General features: G+C 44.2%; 1 protein-coding gene across 7 annotated transcripts in view; it reads right to left on the reverse strand.

The window, feature by feature from the left end:
* LOC118358779 (calcium-dependent secretion activator 2) overlaps positions 1-14,080 on the reverse strand; it is a 274,241-nt gene that overhangs the window by 122,307 nt on the left and 137,854 nt on the right. For all 7 annotated transcript variants that reach the window (XM_052480603.1, XM_052480605.1, XM_052480602.1 and 4 more), the window contains exon 11: positions 10,077-10,286. In XM_052480603.1, coding sequence (XP_052336563.1) covers positions 10,077-10,286 — 210 coding nt within the window. The remainder of the gene's footprint in view (positions 1-10,076; positions 10,287-14,080) is intronic.

The raw sequence follows: 14,080 nt of genomic DNA on the forward strand, positions 1-14,080 counted from the left end.
ACACCAGGCCGAGCAATGGGACTGGGTTGAGCGAGCCGGACATGGGCGCTGAGGGGAGAGACAGATGCGGACAGACAGGGTATCGGAGAATCAGCATCGCTCCCCACCACACACACTCATGCATGCACAGACAAACACACACACCTTACGTAGAAATCTCCTCAGAGGTCCCAGCTGTCCTAATAGTTGTGGCTGTCATTTAAAATATGAGAGAGGCTTTAAACTACCAGACAGGTTGGACATCAGTCCTAAATGTCAAACCCCTGCATTTCAAAACAGAAACTGACAGGAACACTGACAGAGATCAGCCTGATGAAAGTGACGGCTGTGTCACATCTCAGCAAAGAACGAAGGGAAAAGATTTACGAGTCAGGAGCAGCTCTCTAAAACGCCCTTCCTGTTTCAAACAAAAGGGGGTTTAAAGAGTTAGATTCCACCAGAAACAGTCTCTGTATGTCATTTCTAATATATATATGGTCAGAAAAACATCACCTGAATAAATATACAGCAATGTTCCTTTATAACTTATACATACCTACCAATAACATCTCCACACAACATTCATACTTTATAACGTACACATACCTACCAATAACATCTCCACACAACATTCATACTTTATAACGTGCACATACCTACATAATAACATCTCCACACAACAGTCATACTTTATAACGTATACATACCTACCAATAACATCTCCACACAACATTCATACTTTATAACGTATACATACCTACATAATACCATCTCCACACAACAGTCATACTTTATAACATATACATACCTACCTAATAACATCTCCACACAACATTCATACTTTATAACGTACACATACCTACCAATAACATCTCCACACAACATTCATACTTTATAACGTGCACATACCTACATAATACCATCTCCACACAACAGTCATACTTTATAACATATACATACCTACATAATAACATCCCCACACAACATTCATACTTTATAACGTACACATACCTACCAATAACATCTCCACACAACATTCATACTTTATAACGTATACATACCTACATAATAACATCTCCATACAACATTCATACTTTATAACGTACACATACCTACCAATAACATCTCCACACAACATTCATACTTTATAACGTACACATACCTACATAATAACATCTCCACGCAACAGTCATACTTTATAACGTATACATACCTACATAATAACATCTCCACACAACATGCATACTTTATAACGTACACATACCTACCAATAACATCTCCACACAACATTCATACTTTATAACGTACACATACCTACATAATAACATCCCCACACAACATTCATACTTTATAACGTACACATACCTACATAATAACATCCCACACAACATTCATACTTTATAACGTACACATACCTACATAATAACATCTCCACACAACATTCATACTTTATAACGTACACATACCTACATAATAACATCCCCACACAACATTCATACTTTATAACGTACACATACCTACCAATAACATCTCCACGCAACAGTCATACTTTATAACGTATACATAGCTACATAATAACATCTCCACACAACATTCATACTTTATAACGTACACATACCAACATCTCCACACAACAGTCATACTTTATAACATATACATACCTACATAATAACATCTCCACACAACATTCATACTTTATAACATGCACATACCTACATAATAACATCTCCACACAACATTCATACTTTATAACGTACACATACCTACATAATAACATCCCCACACAACATTCATACTTTATAACGTACACATACCTACCAATAACATCTCCACACAACATTCATACTTTATAACGTATACATACCTACATAATACCATCTCCACACAACAGTCATACTTTATAACATATACATACCTACATAATAACATCTCCACACAACATTCATACTTTATAACGTACACATACCTACCAATAACATCTCCACACAACATTCATACTTTATAACGTATACATACCTACATAATAACATCTCCATACAACATTCATACTTTATAACGTACACATACCTACCAATAACATCTCCACACAACATTCATACTTTATAACGTACACATACCTACATAATAACATCTCCACGCAACAGTCATAATTTATAACGTATACATACCTACATAATAACATCTCCACACAACATGCATACTTTATAACGTACACATACCTACCAATAACATCTCCACACAACATTCATACTTTATAACGTACACATACCTACATAATAACATCCCCACACAACATTCATACTTTATAACGTACACATACCTACATAATAACATCCCCACACAACATTCATACTTTATAACGTACACATACCTACATAATAACATCTCCACACAACATTCATACTTTATAACGTACACATACCTACCTAATAACATCCCCACACAACATTCATACTTTATAACGTACACATACCTACATAATAACATCTCCACACAACATTCATACTTTATAACGTACACATACCTACATAATAACATCCCCACACAACATTCATACTTTATAACGTACACATACCTACCAATAACATCTCCACGCAACAGTCATACTTTATAACGTATACATAGCTACATAATAACATCTCCACACAACATTCATACTTTATAACGTACACATACCAACATCTCCACACAACAGTCATACTTTATAACATATACATACCTACATAATAACATCTCCACACAACATTCATACTTTATAACATGCACATACCTACATAATAACATCTCCACACAACATTCATACTTTATAACGTACACATACCTACATAATAACATCCCCACACAACATTCATACTTTATAACGTACACATACCTACCAATAACATCCCCACACAACATTCATACTTTATAACGTACACATACCTACATAATAACATCCCCACACAACATTCATACTTTATAACGTACACATACCTACATAATAACATCCCCACACAACATTCATACTTTATAACGTACACATACCTACATAATAACATCCCCACACAACATTCATACTTTATGACGTACACATACCTACCAATAACATCTCCACACAACATTCATACTTTATAACGTACACATACCTACCAATAACATCTCCACACAACAGTCATACTTTATAACGTATACATAGCTACATAATAACATCTCCACACAACATTCATACTTTATAACGTACACATACCAACATCTCCACACAACATTCATACTTTATAACGTACACATACCTACATAATAACATCCCCACACAACATTCATACTTTATGACGTACACATACCTACCAATAACATCTCCACACAACATTCATACTTTATAACGTACACATACCTACATAATAAATAATAATAATAATATATGCCATTTAGCAGACGCTTTTATCCAAAGCGACTTACAGTCATGTGTGCAATAACATCCGCACACAACATTCATACTTTATAACGTACACATACCTACCAATAACATCCCTACACAACATTCATACTTTATAACGTATACATACCTACCAATAACATCCCCACACAACATTCATACTTTATAACGTACACATACCTACCAATAACATCCCCACACAACATTCATACTTTATAACGTATACATACCTACCAATAACATCCCCACACAACATTCATACTTTATAACGTACACATACCTACCAATAACATCTCCACACAACATTCATACTTTATAACGTACACATACCTACCAATAACATCTCCACACAACATTCATACTTTATAACGTACACATACCTACATAATAACATCTCCACACAACATTCATACTTTATAACGTACACATACCTACATAATAACATCTCCACACAACATTCATACTTTATAACGTACACATACCTACCAATAACATCTCCACACAACATTCATACTTTATAACGTACACATACCTACATAATAACATCTCCACACAACATTCATACTTTATAACGTACACATACCTACATAATAACATCTCCACACAACATTCATACTTTATAACGTACACATACCTATCAATAACATCTCCACACAACATTCATACTTTATAACGTACACATACCTACATAATAACATCTCCACACAACATTCATACTTTATAACGTACACATACCTACCAATAACATCTCCACACAACATTCATACTTTATAACGTACACATACCTACCAATAACATCTCCACACAACATTCATACTTTATAACGTACACATACCTACATAATAACATCTCCACACAACATTCATACTTTATAACGTACACATACCTACATAATACCATCTCCACACAACATTCATACTTTATAACGTACACATACCTACCAATAACATCTCCACACAACATTCATACTTTATAACGTATACATACCTACATAATAACATCCCCACACAACATTCATACTTTATAACGTACACATACCTACCAATAACATCTCCACACAACATTCATACTTTATAACGTACACATACCTACCAATAACATCCCCACACAACATTCATACTTTATAACGTACACATACCTACCAATAACATCTCCACACAACATTCATACTTTATAACGTACACATACCTACCAATAACATCTCCACACAACATTCATACTTTATAACGTACACATACCTACCAATAACATCTCCACACAACATTCATACTTTATAACGTACACATACCTACATAATAACATCTCCACACAACATTCATACTTTATAACGTACACATACCTACATAATACCATCTCCACACAACATTCATACTTTATAACGTACACATACCTACCAATAACATCTCCACACAACATTCATACTTTATAACGTACACATACCTACCAATAACATCTCCACACAACATTCATACTTTATAACGTACACATACCTACATAATAACATCTCCACACAACATTCATACTTTATAACGTACACATACCTACATAATACCATCTCCACACAACATTCATACTTTATAACGTACACATACCTACCAATAACATCTCCACACAACATTCATACTTTATAACGTATACATACCTACATAATAACATCCCCACACAACATTCATACTTTATAACGTACACATACCTACCAATAACATCTCCACACAACATTCATACTTTATAACGTACACATACCTACCAATAACATCCCCACACAACATTCATACTTTATAACGTACACATACCTACCAATAACATCTCCACACAACATTCATACTTTATAACGTACACATACCTACCAATAACATCTCCACACAACATTCATACTTTATAACGTACACATACCTACATAATAACATCTCCACACAACATTCATACTTTATAACGTACACATACCTACATAATACCATCTCCACACAACATTCATACTTTATAACGTACACATACCTACCAATAACATCTCCACACAACATTCATACTTTATAACGTACACATACCTACCAATAACATCCCCACACAACATTCATACTTTATAACGTACACATACCTACCAATAACATCCCCACACAACATTCATACTTTATAACGTACACATACCTACCAATAACATCCCCACACAACATTCATACTTTATAACGTACACATACCTACCAATAACATCTCCACACAACATTCATACTTTATAACATACACATACCTACCAATAACAATAACATCTCCACACAACATTCATACTTTATAACGTACACATACCTACCAATAACATCTCCACACAACATTCATACTTTATAACGTACACATACCTACATAATAACATCCCCAAACAACATTCATACTTTATAACGTATACATACCTACCAATAACATCTCCACACAACATTCATACTTTATAACGTATACATACCTACCAATAACATCCCCACACAACATTCATACTTTATAACGTACACATACCTACCAATAACATCTCCACACAACATTCATACTTTATAACGTATACATACCTACCAATAACATCCCCACACAACATTCATACTTTATAACGTACACATACCTACCAATAACATCTCCACACAACATTCATACTTTATAACGTACACATACCTACCAATAACATCTCCACACAACATTCATACTTTATAACGTATACATACCTACCAATAACATCTCCACACAACATTCATACTTTATAACGTATACATACCTACCAATAACATCCCCACACAACATTCATACTTTATAACGTACACATACCTACCAATAACATCTCCACACAACATTCATACTTTATAACGTATACATACCTACCAATAACATCCCCACACAACATTCATACTTTATAACGTACACATACCTACCAATAACATCTCCACACAACATTCATACTTTATAACGTACACATACCTACCAATAACATCTCCACACAACATTCATACTTTATAACGTATACATACCTACCAATAACATCTCCACACAACATTCATACTTTATAACGTATACATACCTACCAATAACATCTCCACACAACATTCATACTTTATAACGTACACATACCTACCAATAACATCTCCACACAACATTCATACTTTATAACGTACACATACCTACCAATAACATCTCCACACAACATTCATACTTTATAACGTACACATACCTACCAATAACATCTCCACACAACATTCATACTTTATAACGTACACATACCTACCAATAACATCTCCACACAACATTCATACTTTATAACGTACACATACCTACCAATAACATCTCCACACAACATTCATACTTTATAACGTACACATACCTACCAATAACATCTCCACACAACATTCATACTTTATAACGTACACATACCTACCAATAACATCTCCACACAACATTCATACTTTATAACGTACACATACCTACATAATAACATCCCCACACAACATTCATACTTTATAACGTACACATACCTACCAATAACATCTCCACACAACATTCATACTTTATAACGTACACATACCTACATAATAACATCCCCACACAACATTCATACTTTATAACGTACACATACCTACCAATAACATCTCCACACAACATTCATACTTTATAACGTACACATACCTACATAATAACATCCCCACACAACATTCATACTTTATAACGTACACATACCTACCAATAACATCTCCACACAACATTCATACTTTATAACGTATACATACCTACCAATAACATCTCCACACAACATTCATACTTTATAACGTATACATACCTACCAATAACATCTCCACACAACATTCATACTTTATAACGTACACATACCTACCAATAACATCCCCACACAACATTCATACCCGGTCAACAGCATCTGACTATACATACCTACCAATAACATCTCCACACAACATTCATACCCGGTCAACAGCATCTGACTATACATACCTACCAATAACATCTCCACACAACATTCATACCCGGTCAACAGCATCTGACTATACATACCTACCAATAACATCCCCACACAACATTCATACCCGGTCAACAGCATCTGACTATACATACCTACCAATAACATCTCCACACAACATTCATACCCGGTCAACAGCATCTGACTATACATACCTACCAATAACATCTCCACACAACATTCATACCCGGTCAACAGCATCTGACTATACATACCTACCAATAACATCCCCACACAACATTCATACCCGGTCAACAGCATCTGACTATACATACCTACCAATAACATCTCCACACAACATTCATACTTTATAACGTACACATACCTACCAATAACATCTCCACACAACATTCATACCCGGTCAACAGCATCTGACTATACATACCTACCAATAACATCTCCACACAACATTCATACTTTATAACGTACACATACCTACCAATAACATCTCCACACAACATTCATACCCGGTCAACAGCATCTGACTATACATACCTACCAATAACATCTCCACACAACATTCATACTTTATAACGTACACATACCTACCAATAACATCCCCACACAACATTCATACCCGGTCAACAGCATCTGACTATACATACCTACCAATAACATCCCCACACAACATTCATACCCGGTCAACAGCATCTGACTATACATACCTACCAATAACATCTCCACACAACATTCATACTTTATAACGTACACATACCTACCAATAACATCCCCACACAACATTCATACCCGGTCAACAGCATCTGACTATACATACCTACCAATAACATCCCCACACAACATTCATACCCGGTCAACAGCATCTGACTATACATACCTACCAATAACATCTCCACACAACATTCATACTTTATAACGTACACATACCTACCAATAACATCCCCACACAACATTCATACCCGGTCAACAGCATCTGACTATACATACCTACCAATAACATCTCCACACAACATTCATACTTTATAACGTACACATACCTACCAATAACATCTCCACACAACATTCATACCCGGTCAACAGCATCTGACTATACATACCTACCAATAACATCTCCACACAACATTCATACCCGGTCAACAGCATCTGACTATACATACCTACCAATAACATCCCCACACAACATTCATACCCGGTCAACAGCATCTGACTATACATACCTACCAATAACATCTCCACACAACATTCATACTTTATAACGTACACATACCTACCAATAACATCCCCACACAACATTCATACCCGGTCAACAGCATCTGACTATACATACCTACCAATAACATCTCCACACAACATTCATACTTTATAACGTACACATACCTACCAATAACATCTCCACACAACATTCATACCCGGTCAACAGCATCTGACTATACATACCTACCAATAACATCTCCACACAACATTCATACCCGGTCAACAGCATCTGACTATACATACCTACCAATAACATCTCCACACAACATTCATACCCGGTCAACAGCATCTGACTATACATACTATAATGGTGTTGTGTCATGCAAACAACAAGTGATTCCTTGAAGGCTGGGGAACCAAAAACACGTTGTTTACTAGAGTCTGTGCCTTAAGAGTGCTCAATTACTGAAACCAATGATCAAATGCAGCCTTTGAAGGCAACACAAGGATATTCTTACTGTTGCAGAAACCTGGCATTCTCTAATGGGCTCAAATCTTCTTGAGAATAACACTGACTTTCAACAAACACCCAAATAGCAAACAACCCATGCCGTGTGTGTGTGTGTGTGTGTGTGTGTGTGTGTGTGTGTGTGTGTGTGTGTGTGTGTGTGTGTGTGTGTGTGAGAGATTAGCTCGTTGTTTAACCTCTTAATCACACTAGAGGAAAATTCCTCCACGGTGTGTGTGAAGATATGAGCTCTGTGACACCATCATTAGAGAGGACTGTGCGCACACACACGCACAAACTTCTGAGCTGTTCCCAGTTAACAAGAAGATCCTGATTTTCCCCTATAAGCCATACTCTGTTCCGGTATTGATGATGAAGTACTCATACAGGTTACAAACACACACCAAACTGCCCTAATATACATGCTACAATACCAGTCCTCAACCTCACATAATCACAAATGTTTGTGTACATCTCTGCATTGTAATGATCAAAACGATTCTGACACACACACACCTGTATTTGGGCTGATGGCAGAACACTGTATGTTGCCACACACTCGATGGCCCGACAAGCACATGCTAATGTGCTAAATTAGCCCCTGGCTGGTGTGTGTGTGTTCCAGTGGTATCTCAGTCGATTAATGTCCTATCTCTGGCTACAGCACTGAACACACCACCTTGTCATAGACTCATCTCCTCTCCAGTCAACTGAGTAGGATAGATATTCATCTGTTTGAATATGTTCAATCACTCTTTGCCTTTATTCATTTTCTTTCTGTCAACAAGTTATGTAAGAGAAGAAATATTTCAAACAACCCCAATCAAACTGTGGTGATGCTGATACACAAGGTGAGCGCACAATGCTGACGTCTCAGCTGGCTTCATAGAGTTGTGGGTTTGATTCCGACAAGACTGTATTAAAATGGGTTAATCTTAAGACCATTGGGGCAAAACCTTCAGCCAAATGACCATTTATATTATCTTATTTTTCTAGAATAATGGAATCAATTGTGTTGAACCTACTGAGCAGTGAGATTGGTGCGTCTGGCTGGGGGTTCCCTCCTCTGCAGTTCTGTCTCTGGATCTGGGTGGGTGGAACTGGTTTGTATGACTGGCCCGTGGCACGGTATATGGCTTGAACCCACAGCATCCGGTCCTGCTCGTCATCACTGGCAAACACGACTAGGTCACCCTCCTTGACAGCACTGAAGAAGACTCGACCGCCCTGGAGACCTAAAAGAAAGAAAGAAAAGAGGAGACAGAGAGAGTAACAGAGAGAGCGACAGAGAGAGAGACAGCGAGCGAGCGACAGAGAGAGAGACAGCGAGCGAGCGACAGAGAGAGAGACAGCGAGCGAGCGACAGAGAGAGAGACGGAGAGCGAGCGACAGAGAGAGAGACAGCGAGCGAGCGACAGAGAGAGAGACAGCGAGCGAGCGACAGAGAGAGAGACGGAGAGCGAGCCAGAGACGGAGAGAGCGCGAGCGACAGACGGAGAGCGCGCGAGCGACGGAGAGAGCGCGAGCGACGGAGAGAGCGCGAGCGACGGAGAGAGCGCGAGCGACGGAGAGAGCGCGAGCGACGGAGAGAGCGCGAGCGACGGAGAGAGCGCGAGCGACGGAGAGAGCGCGAGCGAGAGAGCGCGAGCGAGGGAGAGAGCGCGAGCGAGGGAGAGAGCGCGAGGGAGAGAGCGCGAGGGAGAGAGCGCGAGGGAGAGAGCGCGAGGAGAGAGCGCGAGGGAGAGAGCGCGAGGAGAGAGCGCGACAGAGGGAGGGAGAGAGCGCGACAGAGGGAGGGAGAGAGCGACAGAGGGAGGGAGAGAGAGCGCGACAGAGGGAGGGAGAGAGAGCGCGACAGAGGGAGGGAGAGAGAGCGCGACAGAGGGAGGGAGAGAGAGCGACAGAGGGAGGGAGAGAGAGCGACAGAGGGAGGAGAGAGAGCGCGACAGAGGGAGGGAGAGAGAGCGCGACAGAGGGAGGGAGAGAGCGCGAGCGACGGAGAGCGCGCGAGCGACGGAGAGCGCGCGAGCGACGGAGAGCGCGAGCGACGGAGAGCGCGCGGAGCGACGGAGAGCGCGCGAGCGACGGAGAGCGCGCGAGCGACGGAGAGAGCGCGAGCGACGGAGAGAGCGCGAGCGACGGAGAGAGCGCGAGCGAGGGAGAGAGCGCGAGCGAGGGAGAGAGCGCGAGCGAGAGAGCGCGAGCGAGGGAGAGAGCGCGAGGGAGAGAGCGCGAGGGAGAGAGCGCGAGGGAGAGAGCGCGAGGGAGAGAGCGCGAGGGAGAGAGCGCGAGGGAGAGAGCGCGAGGGAGAGAGCGCGAGGGAGAGAGCGCGAGGGAGAGAGCGCGAGGGAGAGAGCGCGAGGGAGAGAGCGCGAGGGAGAGAGCGCGAGGGAGAGAGCGCGAGGGAGAGAGCGCGAGGGAGAGAGCGCGAGGGAGAGAGCGCGGGAGAGAGCGAGGAGAGAGCGCGAGGAGAGAGCGAGAGGAGAGAGCGCGAGGGAGAGAGCGCGAGGAGAGAGCGCGAGGGAGAGCGCGAGGAGAGAGCGCGAGGGAGAGAGCGAGGAAGAGAGCGCGAGGAGAGAGCGAGGGAGAGAGCGCGAGGGAGAGAGCGCGAGGGAGAGAGCGCGAGGGAGAGAGCGCGAGGAGAGAGCGAGGGAGAGCGCGAGAGGAGAGAGCGCGAGGTAGAGAGCGCGAGGGAGAGAGCGAGGGAGAGAGAGAGCGCGACAGAGGGAGGCGAGAGGAGAGAGCGCGACAGAGGGAGGGAGAGAGAGAGAGCGACAGAGGGAGGGAGAGAGAGAGAGCGCGACAGAGGGAGGGAGAGAGAGAGAGCGCGACAGAGGGAGGGAGAGAGAGAGAGCGACAGAGGGAGGGAGAGAGAGAGAGAGCGCGACAGAGGGAGGGAGAGAGAGAGAGAGCGCGACAGAGGGAGGGAGAGAGAGAGAGAGCGACAGAGGGAGGGAGAGAGAGAGAGAGCGCGACAGAGGGGAGGGAGAGAGAGAGAGCGACAGAGGGAGGGAGAGAGAGAGAGCGCGACAGAGGGAGGGAGAGAGAGAGAGCGCGACAGAGGGAGGGAGAGAGAGAGAGCGACAGAGGGAGGGAGAGAGAGAGAGCGACAGAGGGAGGGAGAGAGAGAGAGCGCGACAGAGGGAGGGAGAGAGAGAGAGCGACAGAGGGAGGGAGAGAGAGAGAGCGACAGAGGGAGGGAGAGAGAGAGAGCGACAGAGGGAGGGAGAGAGAGAGAGCGCGACAGAGGGAGGGAGAGAGAGAGAGCGCGACAGAGGGAGGGAGAGAGAGAGAGCGACAGAGGGAGGGAGAGAGAGAGAGCGCGACAGAGGAGGGAGAGAGAGAGAGAGCGACAGAGGGAGGGAGAGAGAGAGAGAGCGCGACAGAGGGAGGGAGAGAGAGAGAGAGCGACAGAGGGAGGGAGAGAGAGAGAGAGCGCGACAGAGGGAGGGAGAGAGAGAGAGAGCGCACAGAGGGAGGGAGAGAGAGAGAGCGCGACAGAGGGAGGAGAGAGAGAGAGAGAGCGACAGAGGAGGGAGAGAGAGAGAGAGCGCGACAGAGGGAGGGAGAGAGAGAGAGAGCGCGACAGAGGGAGGGAGAGAGAGAGAGAGCGCGACAGAGGGAGGGAGAGAGAGAGAGCGCGACAGAGGGAGGGAGAGAGAGAGAGAGCGACAGAGGGGGAGAGAGAGAGAGCGCGACAGAGGGAGGGAGAGAGAGAGCGCGACAGAGGGAGGGAGAGAGAGAGCGCGACAGAGGGAGGGAGAGAGAGAGCGCGACAGAGGGAGGGAGAGAGAGAGCGCGACAGAGGGAGGGAGAGAGAGAGCGCGACAGAGGGAGGGAGAGAGAGAGAGCGCGACAGAGGGAGGGAGAGAGAGAGCGCGACAGAGGGAGGGAGAGAGAGAGAGCGCGACAGAGGGAGGGAGAGAGAGAGCGCGACAGAGGGAGGGAGAGAGAGAGAGCGCGACAGAGGGAGGGAGAGAGAGAGAGCGCGACAGAGGGAGGGAGAGAGAGAGAGCGCGACAGAGGGAGGGAGAGAGAGAGAGCGCGACAGAGGGAGGGAGAGAGAGAGAGCGCGACAGAGGGAGGGAGAGAGAGAGAGCGCGACAGAGGGAGGGAGAGAGAGAGCGCGACAGAGGGAGGGAGAGAGAGAGAGAGCGACAGAGGGAGGGAGAGAGAGAGAGAGCGACAGAGGGAGGGAGAGAGAGAGAGAGCGCGACAGAGGGAGGGAGAGAGAGAGAGAGCGACAGAGGGAGGGAGAGAGAGAGAGAGCGCGACAGAGGGAGGGAGAGAGAGAGAGAGCGCGACAGAGGGAGGGAGAGAGAGAGCGCGACAGAGGGAGGGAGAGAGAGAGAGCGCGACAGAGGGAGGGAGAGAGAGAGAGCGCGACAGAGGGAGGGAGAGAGAGAGAGAGCGACAGAGGGAGGGAGAGAGAGAGAGCGACAGAGGGAGGGAGAGAGAGAGAGCGCGACAGAGGGAGGGAGAGAGAGAGAGCGCGACAGAGGGAGGGAGAGAGAGAGAGCGACAGAGGAGGGAGAGAGAGAGAGCGCGACAGAGGGAGGGAGAGAGAGAGCGCGACAGAGGGAGGAGAGAGAGAGCGCGACAGAGGGAGGAGAGAGAGAGCGACAGAGGGAGGGAGAGAGAGAGCGCGACAGAGGGAGGGAGAGAGAGAGAGCGACAGAGGGAGGAGAGAGAGAGAGCGACAGAGGGAGGGAGAGAGAGAGCGCGACAGAGGGAGGGAGAGAGAGCGCGACAGAGGGAGGGAGAGAGAGAGCGACAGAGGGAGGGAGAGAGAGAGCGCGACAGAGGGAGGGAGAGAGAGAGCGACAGAGGGAGGGAGGAGAGAGAGAGACAGAGGGAGGGAGAGAGAGAGCGACAGAGGGAGGGAGAGAGAGAGCGCGACAGAGGGAGGGAGAGAGAGAGCGCGACAGAGGGAGGGAGAGAGAGAGCGCGACAGAGGGAGGGAGAGAGAGAGCGCGACAGAGGGAGGGAGAGAGAGAGCGCGACAGAGGGAGGGAGAGAGAGAGCGCGA

Source organism: Oncorhynchus keta, chromosome 26 (genome assembly GCF_023373465.1).
Source record: "Oncorhynchus keta strain PuntledgeMale-10-30-2019 chromosome 26, Oket_V2, whole genome shotgun sequence".
Lineage (NCBI taxonomy): Eukaryota > Metazoa > Chordata > Actinopteri > Salmoniformes > Salmonidae > Oncorhynchus > Oncorhynchus keta.